Source organism: Ursus arctos, unplaced genomic scaffold (genome assembly GCF_023065955.2).
Source record: "Ursus arctos isolate Adak ecotype North America unplaced genomic scaffold, UrsArc2.0 scaffold_15, whole genome shotgun sequence".
Taxonomy (NCBI): domain Eukaryota; kingdom Metazoa; phylum Chordata; class Mammalia; order Carnivora; family Ursidae; genus Ursus; species Ursus arctos.
Window position 1 is genome coordinate 8414623 of NW_026622819.1, and position 22967 is coordinate 8437589.

Genomic DNA, 22967 nt, shown 5'->3' on the forward strand with positions numbered 1-22967 from the left:
GTCGTAGCATGTGACAGGAGTTCCATCCTTTTTTAAGGCTGCATAGTATTCCGCTGTATGGATATACGGCTTTTTGCTTATCCATTTATCTGTCGACAGACATTTGGGTTGCTTACACTTGTTGGATATTGCAAATAGTGCTGTTGTGAACGTGGGTGTGCAAATACTTCTTCGAGACCCTGCTTTCAATTCTTTTGGAGATGTACCCAGAAGTTGCCAGGGGCTTCTTTTTAACATTAAAAACTTTGTGGGTCTCTAGCCTATTGATGTTTTGTTTTTGGTAACTAGGCCCTCGTAGGTCTTAAGTAAAAGCTGACCTCTTCCCTGGCTTAGGTGACCTACTAGGTCACGTCCAGCTCCAACTCTGACGATTCTGAGAATGTCCTGATTAGAACACCACCGCCAGGACTCCAGTCCACATTCATTTTACGTAAATGCCTTAGAGGCTGTACACAGCCCAAAACCAAAGTAAACATCCTGCCTAGAGGGAGCTAAGGGCCCAACAGAAGATGTCCACAAGAATAAAGAATTTTCTTCCTCCACACTGACTTTACCTCACTGACCTCTTTCTCTAGCTGGGAAGTATGAAGTGATTAGGTTAATAAAGTTGATGAACTATTTTGCCTTTAAAGAATCAAAGTCCAAGCTGTTTATTACTGATTCACCAAAGTATTTTCTGAGTGCTACGGATTTGAGACAGTTGAAGTCAACAGAGTTTATTTAAATAGGTTTAAAAATTTCAGGCATAATAATTGTAATAAACTCAATAATGGGCTCTTGTTTCTATGTACTTATTCTTCTATGTAGCCTTATTCTATGAAGTTATTATTACATCTTTCATTCTATAAAATCCAAGCACTGGAGAGTTGATTTAAATTCAGTTCATATGTTTATGTAATAAGAAAACACTTCTGATAAATAGTGCAACCCTTTGAGTAACGCCATAAAAACAAAAGAGTCATCCGTTCCAAGAGGCTGATTCCACTGCAGACGCACAGAGTAGTGTCTGGAGGGGAAAATTGATAGCTCCATTTCCCTGCTTCCCTCCTTCCATCTGATAAAAAGAGCTCTCCCAGCGTGAAGGGGAGCATGACAGTCTTATAAGGAGCTGGAGGCCTGTGGCGGGAGAGGGAGCAGGAGCGGGGCGCTCGGGAGCTAATCCATCACACCTGGTTTCTGCATCCGCCGGAGAACCAGATGCCGTGGAAGCACCGCATACAAGCCGATCGCCAGCAGCACCAGGCGCTGGAGGAAAGCCGGGCCTTCGGCACTTTCCTTCTCATCCCCAAACTGAAGGAGTCCAGCCAAGCTCCCGGGACATATGGATGCCCATATGCTCCATCCCTCGGCGGAGCAGGGAGCCTTTGATTTACTACCTGCCAGACTCAAGTGTCCCACTGGTGCCCGTCTACGTGAAAAGAGGACTCATGGACTGAGTTCCTGGTGACGCTAATGCCCGTGAGTGCTAGGACACAAAGTGTCTGGGTCACACACATCAAGCTCTGCGTTCGTCGGGTGATTCTGGGAGAAACTTCCTAATGTACATAGCTCCCTTCCTATCACTCACCGTAACATACACAGAGCTGCAGCTTTTGGAGGAAATGTTTCATTTATACCACACATAACAGGAAAACTGGTACGGGGGTCACCCCTAATCCATCAGCAACAAAGGCCGTCCTTTGTGTTTAACAGGGCCTCAGGGTTGTCAGGAAAATGAGATAAGCATGCATTATCTATTCTGTTTATGCTTATTTTTTTTATCCGAAAAAAACCCCAAACAAAATGAATTAAGCTTCAGCACTATTTATTTTGTGGCCCCTCTGCTTATCTGCAGGCAGACTGTCTGTCATGGGGCCGCACGGTCCTCAGGGCTCCGGAGGAAGGAGCAGGGCACCTCCCACGTGCCCTGTGCCTCTTCACCTGCTTCTAACGTCTTCCAATATACGGGACACCGGTTAACGGGGTTACTAATTCAATTCTTTAGTTTCATCCTCGATACATCCACACACCCAGAACTGTGCTCAAATGTATTAGGAATGAATTTAACCTAACTTTTACAAAATGGACTTAATATGAGGGCTTAAAAAGAGCCCCACATCTTGCCCACACAAGCCCAAGTGGACAGTAATAACAGAGAAGGGCTCACCCTTCTCCTCCTAGTGCAAGTGCCTCATGAGCCGTGCTACAAACACCAACGATCTAATCAGATGTGACAAGATGCGGCCCTCCCCCACAAAACCCAAAATCACCAAGAAGGCCATTAGAAATCTAGATTTACATCCTGAATCACTAATGAGAAAGCTCACCTCAAGGGTATTTGGACCTTGAGATATTAGCTAATGTTAATACAAAGTCACAGTGGTTAGCAGGACATTGAAAATACGGCTTACTTACCTAATGATAAGGATATTTCTTTTGGATCCAGTTTATAATTTATATAACAGTAACATACTACCCATGTATAATTTAAAAATGAATATACATATACTGCGGGTGCAGGCCCAAAACAGTTTTTAAATTGATGGGCTGTGTGATCAACATTTGGGGCCCACATCCCTGATACAGAGCATCTGCCCGGTTGGGCAGGCACACTGCTGCAGTGCTCAACTTGGGCAATGGTGCATGCTGGCACGGAGAAAAGAGACATTCACCCTGTAATCGTCATGCTTAATATATTATTATGCTGCCATTATTGTTGGCATGTCAGTGGAGCTGGGCACTGCCAACCAAGGCCTAGTGGCATGAGGTGCTGCCTGCTTATCATGGGTTGAATTGTGTCCCCCTCAAATTTCTAAGTTCAAGTCCTGACCCTCAGCATCTCAAAATGTGACCTTAAATGGAAATGGGGTTATTGCAGGTGTAATTAGTTAAGATGAGGTCATACTGGAGTAGGATGGGTCCCTAATCCAATAGGACTGGTGTCTTTACAAAAGGGTGAACGCAGGGGAATGTCACATGAAGATCATGGTCATGCTGCCACCAGCTAAGGAACTACCAGGCACTGTGAGAGAGGCCTGCAACACATCCTTCCCTACGCTTCAGAGGGGGCACGGCCCTGCTGACACCTTCCTCTGAACGTATGGCCTCTAGAACTGTGAGACAATGTTTCTGTTTGCAGGACTTTGTTCTGGCAGCCCTAGGAAATGAATACATGGCTTCCTGCTGGAGGCAGCCAGCCCATAGGCGTTCTGCCTGCTCTAAGCTGGGGGACATGAGCATGGGCTCTTCTGAGCCTTCATGGAAGGAGGAAGGGAAGAGGGCAGACATCAGGACAGGCTGCAGATTCTGAATACAGACAGCTCCCCTCCCCTCCCCTGGCAGCCTCTCACGGAGTCCATCTTCCACGCTGCCAGCTGACCTGGGCGGCCATGCAGGGATGTGGGGACCGGCCCCCATCCTGCCAGCTTTCTGCTGCCCAAGCTGCCTCCGGCGGGACAATCACTTTCATCGCTCCCTTGCTGGTGTTCACACGCGAACCCTTCATCAATGCTGCATGCTGCCTGCAGACCGAGAACACTGATCTACGAGTCTCATGCGGGCAAACCTGAAGGTGAGAGGTGGCTGATGGCGCCTAGATTCTCCCCCATTTTCCTTACCAAGGCAGTCAGGGCCTCTCCCTGCCATGATGTCGTGCCTCTCAGGCTTTCTATTCTAGGCTCTCATGGTGCCTTCAGAACTGCCTCTCCCCGGAGGAGGCATTTGTCCATAAGCAGGTGACAACCTCTTAGCCCCTTCCCAAGGACATTCCATGTCATTTGATGCCCCCACCACATCGACACTTGGCCTTGGGCCCAGGGCTGCACCCCAGCATCTGGGCCAGCTGTGGCTGCCGGGTCACGGGCCCTGCCCACCGACACATGGCACCCGCTCTGGAACAGGCAGTGGGAGCTGGTGGGTACTCAGCACCCCTAGCCCACTGGCATCTCCACACATCTCAGGGAAAAGGATACATCTCTTCCACAAGGCAGGTGGCAACTGGATAGAAAGATGGATAGAAAAGATAGAAAAGATGATCTTGGAAAGTAAGAATGATGTTGAAACTGGTTCATCACACAGTTTAACTAAAGTTCAAGCATATAGATAATGGCTCACAGAAAAAAATTCCCAGGTATATAGATTGTGCCATCTCTTAACTTCAGAGTTTTAAATTTTTATTTGTTTTTTTTTAAAGATTGTATTTATTTATTTGACAGAGAGAGAGAGCACAAGCAGGGGGAGCAGGAGAGGGAGAAGCAGACTCCCGCTGAGCAGGGAGCCTGATGTGGGCCTCGATCCCAGGACCCCAGGATCATGACCTGAGCCAACCGACTGAGCCACCCAGGTGCCCCTTAAATTTTTATTTCTTAAGAATTCACTTCAAGTGAGAGAACTATTAAACATGGCCACAGGTGGCCATTTGGTGTCTGTTAGGACTGAATTGCCTTCCCCCAAAAGGATAAGTAAAATCCTCACCCCCAGCACCTCAGAATTGACCTTTCTAGGAAACAGGGTCTTTCTAGAAGTAATTGAGTTAAAATGAAGTCCACAGGGTGAGCTCTAATCCAATGACTGATATCCCCACAAAAAGGGGAATCTTGGACCCAGAGCCAGACATACACAGAGAGAAGATGATGTGAACAGACACAGGGACAGCACCACAGAGACAGATCGAGGGGAGGCATCAATGCCAAAGATTGCCAGCAAACCACCAGAAGCCAGAAGGGAGCACAGAATAGATCCTCCCTCACAGCCTCAGAGGGAACCAACCCTGGAGGCACGTCGATCTTGGACGCTGAGCCTCCCGAGCGGTAAGGCACTACATTGGAGTTATTTCACCACCCAGTGTGTGCTGCTTGTTACGGCGGCCCTGGAATAACACAGCATCCATACAGCTGTTTCAGGCAAGGGTCATCGGTGAATGCTGAAAGTAGCAGGTGCAATCCTGATGAGAAGCAGGTGCTCACAGGGGCACCTGGGTGGCTCAGTCGTTAAGCGTCTGCCTTCGGCTCAGGGCGTGATCCCAGAGTTCTAGGATCCAGCCCCACATCGGGCTCCTCCTCTGGAAGCCTGCTTCTTCCTCTCCCACTCCCCCTGCTTGTGTTCCCTCTCTCGCTGGCTGTCTCTTGCTCTCTGTCAAATAAATAATAAAATCTTAAAAAAAAAAAAAAAAAAGCAGGTGCTCACAGTGGTCCACAGACATGCGCAGAGCAGCGAGGACCTGGTACTGAAGTGCAGGTTCCCCCAGGAGGTTGAACAAGACGGCGCTCTGCTTTCTTATTTTAGCTTCTATTCTGCAAACAAGTGTCCTTTTCATGGTCTCCGCTGTAAAGATACTCCTTGTTTAATTATAAAGATGCTGGGGGAGAAACTTGGAGACCATGCAAATACGCTGTTTCTCCTAGACTTTCACCCACTCTTCACGGCATCCATCAGTGGATCCTGTCTGCAATAGTTACTGAGCTGTTTGCCTGTTGGTGATCATCTATTTCTCTCTCTCTTTTTTTTTTTTTTGAAGATTGTATTTATTTGAGAGAGAATGGCCGGGAAGGGCAAAAGGAAAGAGAGAAGCAGGCTCCCTGCTCAGCAGGGAGCCCGACATGGGACTCAATCTCAGGACCCCGGGATCATGACCTGAGCCGAAGGCAGACACTTAAACAACTGAGCCACTCAGGTGCCCCTATTAATTAAAATTCTTCTGCAAAGAGCTGTCCCTTCTCCTCATTCATACGTTCAATTACTTGTATCAGGATGCACTCATGAATGTTTGTTTTACTCTGTGGGTTACAATCCAATACTATCATTTTGTTGCAAATTGCTCCAGCTTTGGCCATTAGGAGCTCCTTCGGGTTGGCTTCTGTGTCGTTCTGACAAGCCACATTCTTCATTGCACACTTCCTCATGTTTGGCCCTACAAGCTGCTCCAGGCTCATCTAGGATTTTTTCTGCCCCAGTGCTCTGGAATTCGCACTTCTCCAAGGAGCCCTGGTTCCCTCGAGGGGGGGGGTTGTTTAGAAACAAAGATCTGGGCTCTAGGGATGCTCACGGTTACATGGGTGTCGGTCCTCACGGGAGTTCAGGCTCTCTCAGTGAACACAGCAAGGAAGCACGGGTAGGTGTCCCAGCCCACCTCATCTACCTTTATCTCTGCACCTACGTACACGTCTGTAGGCACCTACTATCCATCCATCCGCCATTTAACACTGAGTTCACACAAATACGTCCGATTCTGATTCAATACCACAAAGCTCGTTTCAGTCTTCCTCCTTGCTAGCTGTAACCTCCCTCTGACAGCGAGAAACTCGGCTCTCATTATCCACCACCCACTTACATATTTGTTCAGCCCTAGTATACACACACAGCACTTTCAGAACTGCCAGCCCAAATCCCTGTAGGAAACACATCTACTAATTGGAGCACAGCATTTTTGGACAGTTTCTTGTGTTTTCTGTCTTCAGAGTATCTGGTCAACATACTGTTTTCCAAAATTATTTGGGTAAGGTATTTTCTCCCCCAGTCCTTGCAATGGGTTAATCATTTGTATTACAATTAAGTTCATCTGTTACTGTTCAGAGTCCATTTCGGGTCTCCTCCACATGCTGGATAATTTGAATCGCTTGCTTATTTTCTGGGTACGTGAGCTTCTGAGTCAGAGCTGAAAAGAGAGCCACGCTCCAGAAGGGCTGCACGCTCTGCGTCCTTGTCACCCCATCCTTATCTCCCCCTTCCTCCCACCACTTTCCCACCAGCCCCAGTCCAAACCCAGACACTTGCATTTCTAGTTTACTCTCCTTGTCACGTACCCTTTTAAACAGATGCGAGCTGGCACCAAGCTCGAGTCAAGTTAGGACCCTAGCCCATGTGCCACACTGAACTGTTCAGTGAATCCTACTGGCTCTTGAAGTCCATCCTGAAGTCTGCAATTTCTCCTTCATGTAATGAACATGAGCACTTCATCTCAATACATTCAGCATAAGGCTTTGAGGAAAACCATGGCTTTCCTTAATTGGGTCACTTCTGAGAGGGGATCTAGCAGCCACTCAGGAAGTACTGGCTAATAATAAGGAAGCCTATTCATCTTCTTGGAGATGAAGACCCACACGTAACTGGCACTCAGCTTGACAAGAATTCTTGGGTAACATTTTCAAATTTCTTCTACTTCCTTTTCTTCCTCCTTTTTAAAATGTAGCCTCTCAAAACAACTTGGCAGCCCAGGAAATTATCTGTACATCTCTGGAAAATTAAGTAGCACAAATATTTGCAGGAAAAAATAATTCCGAGTAAAAGTTGTGTTTTTTTTTGTTTTGTCACATAATAATGCTCTAGTTGTTCATTTTCTCTGTAAGCAGGATTTGATTTTCAGACTAATGAGGAAGGAAGCCACCAGAGACGAATCAGTCAATGTAAAGCCAGTTATAAAAGTCTGGGAACGAAAGCAAAAGAGTTTTGCAAATGCGGACCTAAGGAGGAAATTGGCATCTGAGACTCTACCTTCTTTTCATATCCAGAGGACACTTGGATCAAAACATGAAAAATAATGAAACTTTAGGATTAGGGTAATGTGCATGGTGAAGTCACATGCGATGACATTTCCAAGAGAGTAATTCAATGTGTGGCAAATTCTGCAAATAAACAAGCCTTTTTCTATGGAAAGTAAAGACAGCCCAGTCCTCCGAAGCCTTGTAAATTGATCCTCATAGCATCTACTCACAGCAAAGCCGCACAGGTGAGCCACAGGTGGACTCCCTGGCTTGAGGATACGGAAAAGGTTATGCGCGATCCAGAATCAACGAGTTTATTTGATAAAGGGATCTGTATTTACATTCTACGTCTGTCAATATATTCTGTGTATTTTGTGTCACATCAGGGGATTCTATAGCCTATTATGGGCATGAGTGTCCAAGTCAAGACAGATTCAGGGCTGAATCCTGGCCTGGCCACTACCTGGCTATGTATCATCAGGCCAGATAACCTCCCTGAGCTCTGGTTTCTTCACCTCTTTAATGGGCACAGTGATAACCAGCCTATAGGTGGTGTGAGCTGTGAACGTGACGTGAAGCATTTAGTAAGTGCCCGGTACAAACCAAGTGCTCCCTTGGTAAGCACGGCCTCGGGGTTAATAGTGAGGACTCTGGGCTCCGCTGGAATGCTGGCTCTGCCACTCATTTGCTGTGTGACCTTGGAAAAGTCACTGAACCTTTCTGAGCTGCTGAAGAGGGAGCAGTAATCTGGAATGGGGATAATAATCAATAACCAACTCTGAAATAGCGATGACAACAAATAGAGCAGGTATAAGGATCCAGTGAATTAACACGGACAGAGCCCGGGGAACGGGGCCAGACGTACGGCACTCGAGAATACTGGCGAGGACGTTTAGCTAGGATTATTCAGTCGGCCTACCAGACGGACGAGGAAGCCATCGTGGTGGAAGTAATCTCTGACACAGGGTACCAGGCCTGGTGCAGAGGCTTGGAAGGAGACGTGCTGGCAACATTTGTCAACAGCATCGGAGTCCTCAGAGGCTTGCCCCATCTGTCAATGGCGTGTCAAGTGGTCTAACCCACAGCGGTCAAGAGCAAAGCTGAAGTCAAGAGCACAGGGGCTGACACACTCATAAGGAACACATTACAGCAATCTGGCTGCAGGGGGAAAAAAAACAACCCTTGCTCGTGTGTTATGCAAACCCTACTCTGCAGTCAGCCTGCTTCAAAATTCTTGGTTCCACAGAGAACAAATCTTGGAGGTGAGTAAGATGCTAAGATCTAGAGAGCTGGGGTGCTTGCTCCTTTGTCTCGCAATCATTCATCCTCTGGCATGTTTATTCAAATTGCACGTCTTCGATAAAGGTGGTATTTCACCTCACAGAAAAAAATCAATAGAAAGAAAACGAGTGGGCTGTTTTGTCTTTATTTCTAAACATGCTAATAAATTATCTACTCTCACTGTATTGACACCGCGTTTCACAGGGAAATAGCTCTTTGTACCTCACTCCACTGAAACTCACACCAAAGAGTGTATTCCATTAACTCCCCAGGAAAGGCTTTCTCTCTCACTCTTTCTCCCTACAGACAGCGGGATCCGCAGACGGGACCTCCCAGGTTCTCTAGTTGAGGGAACGACACAGGCCCACACACTCTTATACTTGATGCTGAGTTCAAGAATTTTCTAAAAACTCAAAGTTTCCTTACAACTTGTACAGAGGCAAAAGTTAACCTGAACTGACTGACGCCTGTAAATGTAAAGAACTACCTGCCTTGGTGTGAACACCATACACAGATTCAAGTAAGACGCCCGAGGCCCCGCTACGGGCGCTGTATGGAATGTGCGCTGTTTTATTCTCATAAAACCCCCCAAAATGTCTCCATTCTGAAATAAACTGGGCCCCAAAGGTTTTCAGATACGGGACTGTGAACGTCTAGGAGGGTGACAGATGCTGTTCTGTTCCAAACACAGCTGTGTGAAAACAGCCAGTGAGAAAGGTAGTTCTAGAATTTTCTCTCAACTGCCGCCTTCTTTTAAAACCAGAACTTGGGCCGAACCACCATGTTGCTGATCTCATGATTTTAAATGGGCAATAATCACTCAAGAAAGACTCTGCCACCAATTTTGTTTGCCCCTCAGGTGACCACACTATAACTTACACCCCACAAGATGCTACAGAAAACACTCGGCGGTACAGCACATGTGTACAGGGACACGTGGGGTTACCAAAAACACACATGTCCTTTTGGGGGACGCACGCTCTCAGGAGCTACTCTTTCGGAAGCCTGGCCTCTTTGGACCCCGTTAGACCCAGGTTTAAACTCCTGATCCATTAACTCGCATTAACGCGCACGCATGAGCAAGCTTATGGCCTCCGTGGACTTCAGTTTTCCATGCGAAAATCGGGGGAGACCGCCACCTCCTACTTCAGGACTATTGCACTGAAACAAAAGAAAGCACCCGGCCCACAGAAACACAGGTTAGTTGCTTTCCACACCCTTCTCGCACTTAGCTTCCTCCTCCGGCGGAGACGCTCTCTGGGGACAGGGTACAAGGCAGAAAGCTCGGGGTTCGCTTTCTCCTACGTGGGCAAGCTGACAGAGGGGTGTGCATTTGTAAGCTGTCTGCATTTGTGGCACGTGTTTACCTTTGACGGGGTGGAAGGAAGTGGATTCGTACGGAGGTTCTGGACCCAAACCTGGCCTCAGATGCTCCGAGCAAAACAGGTGGTAAACAGAGCGGGGGACACGGCAGACAGAGGCGCTGTCAGGGACCAGGGGAGGTGGGGGCCGAGATGTCATTTAAGGACACCTGGGCACTCATAAGGGTGTGGCCTCGCCGGTTTGGATGTGGCTGCGGAATGGGACAGTCCAGATGTGTGCGGACAGTTTTCGGATGCCAGATGCCAGGCCCACCCCAGAGATTCAACCAGAATGGCATGTTCGAAGGTCTCCAGGTGATTTCAATATTGTCGTGGAAGTCGAGGCCACTGCACACAGATGGACAGCAGGTGCGCAGACCGAGTGGGGACAGAGGGGTGCTCCAGCTGCCCCGGCTTCTCCCCTCCGGCGGGGACACAGCCTCACTGATTAGGCAAGGAAAAACACACAGCACAGGGCCCCACATGGCAAGGGGTTATCAGAAGCCCGGAGCAGAGAACAAACGTTAATGTTTAACCAAGTCATGGTTGTGCGCAGAACAACCTGGAGAGCAGCCCACATTCTCACCTGGGGCTTTCCCATTCCTGGTCGTCCTTGTCTTTTTCTTCTTTGGTGTCTCCCGAATGCGGGTGTTTCTGCACAATGCGCATTCCGCCAGCTTTCACTACAATGAAAACAGAGGGGGGTGTGATCAGCTTGGCAGTGGACCGGGGGAACTAGCTCGAAAGCTTTCGGTGGCCCCACAGCCACGAGCTAATCCAGATAACCCGGCAGCGACCAGGATGAACCACAGAGGTTCCTGCTGTTGCGGGACATTCAGTAGGACGTGGCAGTCAATGGGATCTTTTACTCCAAACCCACTTAGAAACCTTCCAAGGCTCTTGTTGGCTCCGTTTGTTTCTTACAAGGACTTCCTAAGAGCAGTCGTGTACCCAGAGTACCAACCATGTGGAGAAAGTGGCTGCTTGCTTTAGGTTCTTGATGCAACGGGATCCCCCTTAATCCCTGCCCTGTGACATTTTCTCAAACACTGATGATGCTTTTGATAGGGTGATACAGCCCTGGGGGACACGGGACAGTCCCAGAGCCCACTCAGGCGGGAGCCAGTGACGTCTGTGGCAGCCTTTCCCAAAACGTGTTGCGAACCCTCAGTGTTGGCACGCGTTAACTTTTAAAGATGCACTTATTGACACGTAATTCATCTGCAATACGAGTCGCCCGTTTGAGAGTGCAATGTAATGCCTTTGAATGTGCTCAGGGCTGTGCAACCGTTGCCGCAACCAGTTCGAGCCCACTGTCGTGACCCCAGACAGAAACCCCATCCCTGTAGTCACTCTCCAGTCCCCTCCCCCAGCGCATGGCAACCACTCCTCGGTGCCTGCCTGTTCTGCATATTTGACCCCTTCTTTCACTCGGCATGTTTCCAAGGTTTACCCATGTGGCAGCCTGGCTCAGGCCTTCGTTCCTTTTACGGCTGAATGATATTCTACTGCACAGACAGACCACGTTTTATTTTCCCTTCATCTGTGGATGGACATTTAGACTGCTTCCACTTTTCGACTATTATGCATAACGCAGCTGTGAACAACTTGTGTCCAAGTTTTTGTGTGGGTACATGCACGTACACCTTCATTTCCTTGGGTATACACCTAGGAGTGGAAGAGCTGGGTTACACGGTAACTCCTGCATATCCTTTTGAGGAGCTGCCAAATGGCTTTCCAAAGCCACGGCACCATTTTACATTCCAACCAGTTCAAGCCTTCCAATTTCTCCACATGCTTGCCAACGCTTGCTATTGTCTAACTTTTAAATTATGGCCATCGTAGTCGGAGTGACATGTTATCTTATTGTGGTTTGATTTGTGTTTCCTCCATGGCTAATATGTTAATACTGCTTCGTAAGAAAACAAATCAACCCCCCCCCCACATGGGGATTCGAAGATCTCTTAGTGTAGGAAATGCCAGGTTGAACGAATTAAATGGGCTTCCTCAAGGCAGATTTCCTTAGCCTTTAGCATGCATTGTAAGCTTTATGAGGGGCACAGAGTGCACCATCTTTCCCAAATCCATTTGACCCTACAACTCACCCCCCACCCCAGTAATGCTGGTTATCATCCTTTAGGACTATAGTGTTCCAAAGAATAGAGTTTGGAAATGCTTCATGTGGCTGTCACCAGCACGGGCTTTGGGGTTGGTAAGTGACAACACGTCCTCAGCTATAGGGTTTCAGAACTATTTAGCCCCTCAAAGCCTTGCTGCTTCATCCACAGAAAGGGGATAAGAGCTGCATCCTAAGATCTTTAAATAAGAGCAGCTGTTGAAACCTTTCCCCTGTATGATGGTGTTTGGAGATGGGGCCTTTGGAAGGTGATTGGATCACGAGGATAGAGCCCTCCTGAATGGGATTAGGGCCTTTATAAAAGAGACCCCACCCCGCCCCCACCCCCAGCCCCCCAGAAGCACCTTGTCCTCTCCCCCTATGTGAGGACACGGAGAAAAGATGGCTGTCTATGAACCAGGCAGTGGGCCCTCACTAGGCACATCTGCTGGTGCCTTGACCTTGGACTTTGAGCCTCCCGAACTGTGAGAAATTTCTGTTGTTTACGAACCACCAGTCTGTGGTACTCTGTTATACTGTTATAGGGACTAAGACAGAGGTGTTGATAGCTTCCAGGCACAGGTGAGAAAGCAGAGCCACGTGAACTGTGTTCATTGCCCCCAGGTTCGTGGCACGGGGCTCACCTGACGCATCCCCCCTCCTCGGGTCAGCTACCCCCCAGGTGCCACGGCACAGTCCGATCACCCAGACAGCCAACCTGTCAGGCCACGTCCTCTGCTGTGACAAATCTGGTCGGACCCTGCTGCATTAAGAAAAGTCCAGGACAGTCTCCTTCTGATGCTAAAGGAGGGAGAATGTGAAAAACACCCTCAGGGTCGCACACTGCAAGGTTATTAGTGTTCAGTTTCCCAGGGAGAGTTTGCAGGCCCTGCCTTCAGGAAGCCGACAGCGTCCGCTGCGTGGCCCACAGTCCCTACTGCTGGAATAATCCAAGGCAGAGGGCAGGTGAGATAAAGGACTCTGTGTGACAGTCCATCTGCTGCCACCACTATTTCTTACCAAGGGAACGTTCTGCTTTGGAAAGAAGGAACTATAATCCTGTTTGGTGATTCTTCCAAAAATCTGCTTTTCATCCCATCTATTGATTTTTATTTCAATCATTTTATTTTCCATTTCTAGAGCTTTTATTTCCCTGTCAAATCCACCCAGTCTTTATTGAATCGGGTCTTATTCATTCCTCGTGGTTTTCATTCTTTTCTATACTTAATCATTTTCGGCAGATGTGTTTTGTAGTTGTACATTCGAAGATTTTATGATCTGAGGTCCCTGGGAGTCTAACCCCACCGCTTGCTTTTGTCTGCCGAGCCTGCCTCTAGTTATGGCGACTGAAGATGATGAGCTTTTCTTCAGTAAGGCTTTGTCTCTGGGCATCCTCTGGGGCCTGGGGTGCAGGCAGCCTCCCTTTGGAAAGATGCTGGACACACTTCTGTCAAACCAGGAGTACAGGCACCTGGAAATCCTTTTTACGTCCGATTTCTCAGAACAGGAATTGCCGAACAGGATAAATATGAACTCATAGCCCACGTAAAGGGCAGTCCCGCGTGGACAAATTCTAGGGAGACTTTCTTCTCCCCCGACCCGAGCCCAGGCTGAAAGAGATCAGTGCCCCACCATCCCACTGTGCTGCTGGGTACACACGCTTCACCCCCGCTCCGCAGGTCTGGCCTCAGAGCCCCTCGCTGTACGCTGGGGTCTCGGGTTAAATGAGGCCGGGGGGGTGGTGGTAGTGGTGGGCTCTAACCCAATCTACTGGTGTCTTTATATGAGGAGGAAGAGAAACCAGGTCACTCCCTGCCTCACGTGGGCCCAAGGCTCGTGCTAACAGTTCTGAATTTCAGTTTCTTTGGGTGTGGTTCCTAGGGATTTCCCTCCCTTTGGGCTCAGATTTGTTCAAAAAGAAAGAAAACAAAAACACCACTGCAGGTGGCTTATCAAGATATCCCAGGGTGGGTAGTTGGTCAAACCTTAAGAAACAGAAACAGAAATAAAATTCTGTAGTTATGTTAAGATAATTTTCTATTCTATTGAAATGTATGAGTGTTTTTACCAAAGGAGGAGGCTGGAAGAATTGTCCCCCTAAGTGTTTGTTTGTTTGTTTGTTTTTAATTCATTTCCTCTCCATCCATCCCACCCTTAGCGCACACCCAATAGAAACTGGTTAGAGGCATGGCTATGGGCCGAGTTGTGTCCCCCAAGCCCATGGATTGAAGCCCTCACCCCTTCAGACTGTGACTGTATTTGCAGACAGGGCCTTTAAAGACGGGATGAAGTTAAAATGCGGCTGCCTTGAGCCAACAGGGCTGGTGTCCTTGTAAGAGAGGAAGAGACTCTAGGGATGGGGCCACAGAGAAGTGGCAGGAGGATGCAACAAGGAGGCGACAGGTCCGCAAGCCAAGGAGAGAGGCCTCAGGAAAAACCAGACCTGCGGGCACCCTGATCTTAGACCTCCGGCCTCTAGGCTGGGGGATCTGGTTACAGCAGTCCGAGCAGACGTATACCCATGCCTGTTGAAGAGAGGCTGTCTGAATCATTTCAACTTGGCAGACATCAAACTTTAAAACGATAACTCACAGACATGCTCTGTCAAGTGACTGAAGGGAAAAGGGCTGTGTAACTAACTACAAAGAATGACCGATGATGAAGGTCAAGGTGACATTTGAAATAATCAAGCCCGAAGCCCGGCCACCCCTCCATTGAAGTACACACATCAGGGCTCAGTCACCGCTCCCCCCCATTAGCGCTTCATTTAATTCGGTTTATAAAAACAATTAACTTCATCAATCCCTCACAGTGTGTGTGGTGATTAATGCAGCAATAAAAAGTGGCAATAATAGTAATAACTCAACGCCGAGACAGGTTCATTTGAACTTGCGGTACTGCCAAAATGTATGACGGCACAAATTAATTGTGATTGTTTTACCACTGTCACAAGGACCCTTCGTTTGTGAAAAATACAAAGGTAGAGTTATTTCTGCAGAAATCTTTGCAGAATTATTTGCAAATGGAAGTATTTTTATGAGACATTAGAAAAAAAAAAAGAACTCGTATTGTTGGCGTAGTGGTTTGTTACTCAAGGGAGAGCTTCGAACTGAGGATACCAAATACCATAAGCAGAAAAGCAGACGACAGGGACATGGGTCTTGGAGCCAGATCCCTGGGCTCAAACCCTAGCTCTCCCCGCGCACGTGTGCGTGTGCGTGTGTGTGTCTTTGCGCATGCGTGTCTGTGTGTGTGTACGTGTGGGCATGTTGCTGGCACCCTCGTGCCTCAGGGTGCTCCGTCTGTGAAGAAAGGGTGACAGCGCTCTCCCTGCCAGGGGTTCACTGAGCACTAAATGACTTAGCACATGTGAAACGCCTCCCACTGGCCCCGGCACACGGCAAGTGCTCGCCTGTTCACTACTCTTATTAAATGGGTTTTAACAATTAGCATCTAGTACTTAGACCCCCCCCCCCAGTCTGTGTCCTTGGTGCTTTAATGTCCCTCTTGATGGTTTCCTCACATGTGAAACAGGGATGATAGCATGGACTTGTGGGGACAGAGGGGAATCAGTGAGACACCTGTAGAGTGCTCCCCACTGTGGCTCTCCACTGATGTGGTCAACTAAGCATCCCTAGGACTGTCGTCAGTATATGGCCATCTAAGCATGGAAGCTTCTGGAGAATCACAGATCCTGGGTAAGGCTTTGACTTTGCTCTTCTCACCATCGCTACATGCAGTCCCTTTTCTCACCACCGGCCACGGGACACCCCACCTTACAGTAACTCAATGGAGGGGATCCCGAGGGTTGGAGAGGGGGAGGCCAGCAGGTCCGAGCCACACAGCCAGCAAATCTGGAGCTGGATCTGACCCTGGCAGCCCGGACCCTTAATCACACCCTGCAGGCCTTTCTTTGCTTGGACCTTCCAGGAAACAGAGAGCATCATCGCTCCTCAGAGAAACACAAAGTGTCGGTCCAGGGCAGGCTCTGGTTACTATGCCACCCCAGAGAGGGAGAAAATGACTTTGACATTCAAAGCCCTTTGCACAGCGGCTTCCTGCCTACGGGGTAAAGGGAGGGGAGGAAGCCTCCTCTGTGGTCAGACTTTGCCACGGTAAGAAGTACCGGGGAGGCAGTCGACGACATCTTCTCCTGTGGCTGGGGCAGCCCCTCAGGAGTCAGGGTGCCCGGCTGTAAGGGGGTCACTGACAGCTTTCTCTGCTTGCACTCAAGAGCAGGCTGGAAAGAGCCACAGCTGGAAGCCGGGCAGGGGGATGAGAAGGCTCCCCCTAAGGCTGCTCACGACTCAGCCCCGGCTTCCCACAACTCTCCCCAAAGCACCACTGCTCGTGCTACAGCATGAATGGCAGGTGTATGTCCTCTTTGTTCTCACCCGAGAAGAGAGACCGAAATGTTACTAGCAGGAAAGCCCTTCGGCCAACAAGAAGGAGAGATATGAGTGTCCGAGAACCATTCAGGTCATGAATAAAAGAAGCCACACCAAGAAACCAACCACAGCTGTAGGTGAGGAGTCAACCCAATCATCTCCGGCAGAGCAGGCCGTGGCAGGTGAGCGAGGTGGAGTGTGGAGCAGCTCCCCGCCCCTTCCACTACCCCCCCCCCCCGCCCCGCCCCGCCCCGGGTCTGGGAGATTAGGTGGGGACAGGGCTAAGGAACACAGTCCGTCCGTGGCAGCTAGGAGAGACAGCTCTCCAGGAGAGGGGAGGGAGAACTCATTGGCCGGTAAAAAAGACACTCATGGCCGTGTGCTTGTGCTTGTGGGGCTGCGTTAAGGGGAAAGTAGGGCATGAAAGCCGGGAGAGGCGCTGTCAGCTGATCTAGCACCACCCCTCCCCCCAGGAGAACCTGCCTCCCGAGACGCGTGCAGTCCTGACAGGGGCTTCCAGGTCCACAGGCAGCATGGGGAACAATGGCTGGTGCTAAAACCTGAGCCCTGATCAGTTCCAGAACTTGTGCCCCCAACGGTTTTCTCTCTACGAAGCTGAGGAAGAATAACGGCGAACAGCTATTCTGCCCTTAGAATCACAGACTAAGGTGGGAAGGCCCTTAAGTGACAAAGGGCAATCCAGTCGCTCTCCAGGGTTGGAGATGAGGTTCAGACATGTGGCATGATGGCCGGGGCCATGCAGCCCAGGGTCAGAACTAGACAGGCCAGGCGCAGCTTCCACAACGTCCATTCTGCCACCCGGCTGTGACCCAAAGCACCATTTGCGTGGTGACCTGATCGGGACGGGGACCTTGCTGGACAGACTGGGCCAAAGCCGAGGAGGGGGTTCAGGCAGCTGCATGGGGATCCTTTGGTTTAGGGAAGCTGATTGCAGAAAGTGTGGTGAGGAGAATCCACGCCTGGAGGCGCAGCAGAGAAACCTGGCGCGAGGGCTTCACCCCTCCCAACCCCAGCCTCCCCTGCAGTTGGGTGGGGCCATTGACCTGGGGCCTGGCCAAGAATGGGGAGAAGAGACTGAGGTGGCAGCATAACCCATCCCTGCCCCCCCGACAAAGATGTGCACGTCCTAGTCCCCCGGAACCTATGAATGTGTTGGGTTAACTGGCAAGGGGGAGTTAAAGTTGCTATCAGCTGACCTTAAAATAAGAAGATTCTTCTGGAAAAGGCCAAAAAAAACCAAACCAAAACAAAACCCCAGAACTCTCCCCAGAATGCTCCCAGAAGAAACCAGCCATGCAGACACTTTGATTTCAGCCTGGTGGGACCCATCTCAGACTTCTCACCTCCCAAAAGATAAAATAGTAAAGTTGTGTTATTTTAAGGCTCTACGTTTCTTGTACTTCGCCTACAGAGACCGCAGGAAAGTGATGCAGTGACAGATGTAAGTCACAGGTGTCACCATAAGCCCCCATTCACTGTCCCCTGTGCACAGGCCATACGATGGGGGGCCTTGGCCTCTGCACTGTTCCTTGTAGGACGGCTCCCCGGGAAGGGAAACAAGCCTGCACTAGTTCAGCCCAGCCGCTGAGATTCTGGGCTGCCTGTTACAAGAGTGGGTATGACTGGACTCAACTAAGCTAACTGTAACTAGTACTTTATACTGTTGATGTAACTGTAACTAATACAGTACTTGATACCATAGTGAGTGTTCCCTATATAAATGAAAAGATTTCCGAAGTTGGGAGAGGGAAAGCAAGAGGACGAAACAAAGTACAGAAGAATGAAGTGAAATCTAAACTATGTTTTAAAAATGCTGTGTTCCACCCTGACTGGGAGTTTTTGAAAAAAAAAAAAAAATGCAGTGACTAGAAGGGTCTTTTTTTTCTTGGCATGTCAAGAGCAAAAGCAGACTTCCCTATACTCTTCAAGCATTAGTCAGCGACTGGATTGAGGGCACCGGGGATGTGCTTAGCAAATCTGTGACTGAACGGTTAATAAAATAAAAGACAAACTACTCGGCCATTGCTGGCGATAGAGTGCCCTAGATAATCTGAAAACCTTCCTGCAGGAGACGATTTAGGGAGAATTATCACCCACAACCTATTAAATGCATCCTTAACTCATGTTTGAATGATTACTGTAACAGAGACTTGAATGATCCTGAAGTTACTAAAAATGTAGTCTGTTTTCCGTTTCACTTTAAATAAATACATTTGTGTTTATATTTCCATTTGACTCAGTTCTAGAAGGGATGGAAAGTCTGCTTTTCAAAGAAAACCATATGTAAAATTAGTAACGCTCAGAGCTATCACACGTTAGATTTACGAGAACTTTACTGACATACGGTTTTGGCTACCCTGGGAAATGGAGGGGAACGGGGCCAGCAAAATGTATTTAACAGAGAGATTTTATCCATATCACTGCCACGAACTCCTGAGACAGGCAGAAACGAGTAATGGTGTGGCTCGTAATGACATTCTCCGTGCTGCCGTGGATTCCTGGTCCTGCTATTTGATGGAACAGACCCTCGCTTGCTAATTCTAACTTCGCTAATCTGCATTTGCAATAACGCTCATAAAACAAGCCGTCTCGGCCCATTTCTCCACGGATACTTTGTAGTTGAGAGCAGTGGAGAGGTCTCAAGTCATTAAGACCTCATTACTTTTCCAGAGGGCCCGGATGACAGCGCACTGCAGGGCAAGGTGGCGTCTCCAGAGCCTTTAGCTCGAGCTGGTATTCGAGGTGGTGGCTCGTGCCACGTCAGGGAGTTACTCCATTTCCCTCCGTCTGTCCCATGAATACAGGAGAACTACATGTTACTAAACTTCTGTTTGCTTTTCTCTTGTTAGTCTGCCATGACTCTAGAAGGGTAGAGGGGCCACTCAGCCGTGACGCTCAGCACACCTTAGTTACTATTCCCACTACTAAGATGCTGCCTGAACTGGTTGAGAGCCCCCTTGCATCACCAGTACACACTGGAGGTGGCTCAGAAGTAGGGGGACGTTGCAGATCCCGCATGGTCTGGGGGATGGGAGAGGTGATGAGAGGCTCGGGAGAAACTCACTCAGGAGCCAGTTATTATTTTGTGCCTGGCACTGTGCCAGCCCCCGGGGATAACGCTATCAACAAGACTCAGTCCAGAAATGGATGGCTCTGTCGGGTGGCTGTCGGTTGAGCATCCAATTCTTGGTTTTGGCTCAAGTCATGATCTCAGGGTTGTGAGATCGAGCCCTGTATTGGGCTCCGCGCTGAGCGCAGTGTCTGCTTGTCCCTCTCCCTCTGCTACCACCTGCTCCCACCCCCTACCTGCGAGCGCATGCTCTCTCTCTCAAATAAATAAATAAAATCTTAAAAAAAAAAACAAAAAACTCAGCCCAGAAGCAAGGAGAAGAGAGACAGACACATGGAGATTAAGTGGGATAATAAGGAAACAGGATGCTGCAAGAATGCACAGGAGGGTACCTGGCTCAGACAGCGGTAATGAGAAAACACAAAAGAACGTGAAGATAGTTATGGGAGAGAATTTTATTGTTTCCAATTGAGGATTTAAGCACAAGTCTTTGTTACCCAACTTAAGCACTTAATGAAAGGGTTCCCAAAGTTAAGGCTGTTATTTTGATTTATGAACTGTACTCTTGGCTACCTTTGATGATTATTCTTTATTATAGTGGGCTGCTATTTTTTGGTTTATTTTTTAATAACATCTACTCCGCAGAACTGCCTACTCTCTGGCCATGCCAGAGGAAGCATGGGCACCCTGAGCTTTCCTGCTGGAACCTCTGTAATACAGGGGAATGCACTGAGGGGCACTGCTGGGAAGCAAAATACTTCAAGCAGCAAAAGGCCCCTTTCTAGCCTGTACCCCTGGGCCAGGATGCCAGGCCCTTCCTCCAACTCCGGCCAAGTGTGACTGGTCTTGGAAAATGCAGAGTAACAGTGACAGATCCCTAAGTAGCTCCTGTTTGACTGGGGCCCCAAAGGCTAAAGGACCTGTCCTGAAGTCACTTGAGGAGTTTACCTGTGGGATTAAATGCCCTTTGGTGCTGGTCCTGATGGATGGAAGGAACAGAGCTGAAGAAGTGCTAAAGACAGCCCTGTCTTGCACCTTTCCCAGAGGAAGGTCAGCTGGCCCAAACCTCCCATTCGAAAGAATAGGAAAACTGAGCCCTAGAGAAGTGATGGGCCTCAAAACTTAGCACCCAAGTTCATTCCTCACCAGCACAAGTAAGTTGGTTCCTTGCTCCTCAGGGCATAAATAAACTATTTAATTTGTAATTCACAAAGCCTAGCTGTTTACAAATCAAAGAAAATCAGAGTCCTTTATGAAGTTTCTCCCGGGGAATTAGTATGTACAGTTTATATCTCTGATCTTAAAAATCTCCATATGGGTATGTCTCTCCATGCAATTTAATTATGGCAACTTTGATTTGGTATCTTTCCAACAGATACACTTTAATGCCACTCAATAGCCAGGGACAGGGGAGTCATGGGCAGACTGCTGCCACACAGTCCAAGGCCGTGAGTGTAACTGGAGGTGTTCCTTCCTGCAGAACTGCCCAGGTCAGCAGGTAGCTGGACATGGATCCATAGCAGTAGGAACTAAAGGTCAGAGTTATCTTTAAAAGAAATCCCTTTGAGGTACTCTCTCTCTTTTTTGTAACTAAACCAATGCAAAGGGCCCCAAAGCCTATTCTCCGTGATAGCAGAGCTGTTTTGTGAAATCCCAAGCCCCTTCAGTCCCTACACACCAGTTAGCCATTATTCTTTCCTAGTGCCAGGTACTTTTCTTGTTGTTGAGAGCTTTCACAGGTGAAAAATAACACTTACTCTGGGATGCAACTTATTTAAAAACTGCCTTGTAGCCCCTGTTGAAGCAGAGAATTACTGCCCTATCGAGGGGACGGCAGAGGGAGATCACCGGGCTCTCCTGTAACAGGAATGGGCACACACGGGCCACAAAAAGCAGCCATGTTTCGATCAGGCTTCTGTTATTGAAGACTGACTTCGACACTAATATGTGCAATTAAGACCCTGAAAGAAGCCCACGCGCTGAAGTGACTCAATGTTCGCGACGGGTGGCCTTTGCTTCTCTCCCAGGGTCCTTCCATATGGATCGACTGTCATTCCAAAGGAGAGGAGACACAGACATCGACCGGGTTCGTACAGAGTCGAAAGAACAAACGGGAACTGTGATCAGAAAGGAGGAGGTCTGAACATAAAGCCTGCTTAGATTCTGTTTTTTTTTGTTGTTGTTGTTGTTGTGTTTTTTGTTTTTTTTTTTAAGAAAGATGACTCTTTCCTGGATTTAACTTCCTTGGCTCAGAAGTTTAGGATTTGAAGGAAAAAAAAGCTCACGGAAAAAACATAAGAAAAAGTTGGATGCGAAAGAAAGTCGAGCGAGAGGAGAACGTCATAGTGAGTGATTAATGATAAAAATTATTTCCGTTCCTTTGGTTCTTTTGTCGGTATAAAATGCTGTTAGCCCACAATTAATCATCATCACGACACTAAAAACATGGACTTCTAATCGTTCCGGCTACTCGTTTTCCCAAGACATCTGCACAGTCTAAGAGTACTGGGTGCAAACTTTTCTGGGGAAGTTGTGCAAGCAGGCTTCTTCAAGTCATTCTGATTTGCATGCAACTGCCACGGGCTTGAGAGGGTGCGGACCCCGCGCGCCTAGGGTCTCGGCAGCGCGGGCCGAGTTGGTCTGCAGAGCCCCCGAGCGGTCCCCAGCGCCGGCGCCCTGCGCCCCGCCGCCCTCTCCGCGCCCCGCGCCCCGCGCCCGCGGGTTCGAGCCCGCCCTCGCGCCCCGCGGGAGGACAGAAAGTGGGAACGAGTCAGTACCGGCGGGTGGGTGTCCGGCTTTCGTCTCCAGCTTCCCCTCGGGAGGCGAAGACATGATGCAACCGCGTGTCCGAGGGGCTGGGACGGCGACGGCGAAGACAGCGGGCTCGCGGGCCGGGCAAGAGGTGCGCGAGAGCGGGAGCGCCGGGAGGCGATGGAGGAGCGCGCGAGGAGCTGCGGGACCGCGCACGGAGGCGGTGACTGCGGCCGCCGGGAGGGGGCGCGGCCGGCGCGCGCCGACGTGGCGCGTCCCGCCCACCCGCGGCTGCGCGTTGTCGTCACTGCGCCTGGCCCCGCCCCGCCGGCCCCCGCGCGCCCAGCGTGCTGAGCCTGCGCAGTCGGCAGCGCCACGTTGGAAGCGGTGCCGCGGGGCGTGGGAGGAGGAAAGAGGGTTAGGGCTCGGTGTTTTGCGGTGAGAGGAGGCGGGGCTGATGCTGGCAAGAATTGCTGTCGGAGGTTGAAACGGCCCAGCAGGAGGGTGGCACCTTCCCGGGCC

At 49.3% G+C, this 22967-nt stretch overlaps 1 protein-coding gene across 2 annotated transcripts in view; it reads right to left on the minus strand.

The window, feature by feature from the left end:
- The window catches only part of DAP (death associated protein), a 65914-nt gene extending 43191 nt beyond the window's left edge, over positions 1-22723 (minus strand). Inside the window, exons 1-2 of one of the 2 annotated variants that reach the window (XM_026506702.4) lie at positions 22472-22723; positions 10686-10782 (exon numbers count right to left, since the gene is read on the minus strand). In XM_026506702.4, coding sequence (XP_026362487.1) covers positions 10686-10782; positions 22472-22526 — 152 coding nt within the window. In that variant the 5' untranslated portion in view covers positions 22527-22723. The remainder of the gene's footprint in view (positions 1-10685; positions 10783-22471) is intronic. The other variant, XM_057312161.1, reaches the window with a different exon arrangement.
- Positions 22724-22967: the final 244 nt, after the last annotated feature.